Source organism: Cyprinodon variegatus, unplaced genomic scaffold (assembly GCF_000732505.1).
Source record: "Cyprinodon variegatus isolate N-32 unplaced genomic scaffold, C_variegatus-1.0 Scaffold2226, whole genome shotgun sequence".
NCBI classification, from domain to species: Eukaryota; Metazoa; Chordata; class Actinopteri; order Cyprinodontiformes; family Cyprinodontidae; genus Cyprinodon; species Cyprinodon variegatus.
In genome coordinates, this window is record NW_015152679.1 from 39,698 (window position 1) to 40,706 (window position 1,009).

Sequence of the window (1,009 nt, forward strand, 5' to 3'; positions counted from 1 at the left end):
CATTCAAAAGGCTTCTCACCTGTGTGAATTCTGATGTGAGTAGTCAAATGAATTTTTTTAGTAAAACCTTTGCCACAAATCGTGCAGGAAAATGGCTTCTCCCCTGTGTGAATTCTGGTGTGTTTATTAAGATCAGATGTCTGAGTGAATCTTTTTCCACAAGATAGACATTCAAAAGGCTTCTCACCTGTGTGAATTTTGATGTGTCTTTTAAGATCAGATTTCTTAGTGAAGCTTTTTCCACAGGACATACATTTAAAAGGTTTCTCCCCTGTGTGAATTCTGATGTGTGAATCAAGATGAGATTTCTTAGTGAAGCTTTTTCCACAACACAGACATTTATAAATCTTCTGACCTGTGTGAGCCCTCATGTGAACCATTAATTGTTCTTTTTTGGGACATGGGAAATATTTCTCTCCTTTATCTTCAGGCTCCTTCTTCAGAACAAGCTGCTCTTCTTGCTCACTTATGGGGAGCTCCAATGTTTCCTCTTTAGTCCAGGGATGTTCTGTCTCCTGCTGTTCTTCTTTCATCTGTAGAGGTTCTGGTTCCTCTAGTTCAAAACTGGATTTCCTCTCCTGTCCACAGAGCTGCTGGTCAGAGAAATCCTCCTCTTTTCCAACATAATCCCACAGGTGGTCTGGAAAGAAAAACACAAGAGAAGACTTTCTATTGTGGGCTGAAGAAACACTTCATTAAAATCATCCTTTTGTTGACCTCAGTACAGAGCTAGATTGTAAACCTTCTCAGATTTCAACCTCTTAGACAAAATAAGTAGAGAAAGATTTAAAAGGATGGTAAAATACATAATGCACTGCTTCTTAAGACATAATAAGGTTAATGCAAAACATCTTAACAAAAACAGGGTGAAGTTACCATAGATTACCTTTTTTCTATAACATTTTTCTCAAGAAGAAATGTTGACTTCAATCACAAAGAACAAGTTAATTTGTTCCCTCCTCGGTTTGTTTCTACTTCACTCTGAAACCTAGAGTAAAAACTAGTCCAC

At 37.6% G+C, this 1,009-nt stretch overlaps 1 protein-coding gene across 1 annotated transcript in view; it reads right to left on the reverse strand.

Annotated features, from left to right (window-relative positions):
* Positions 1 to 640, reverse strand: part of LOC107080693 (gastrula zinc finger protein XlCGF8.2DB-like) — a gene marked incomplete at its 5' end in the record, with an annotated part of 5,163 nt that extends 4,523 nt beyond the window's left edge. The window contains one exon of the mRNA XM_015368899.1: positions 1 to 640. Coding sequence (XP_015224385.1) covers positions 1 to 640 — 640 coding nt within the window.
* Positions 641 to 1,009: the final 369 nt, after the last annotated feature.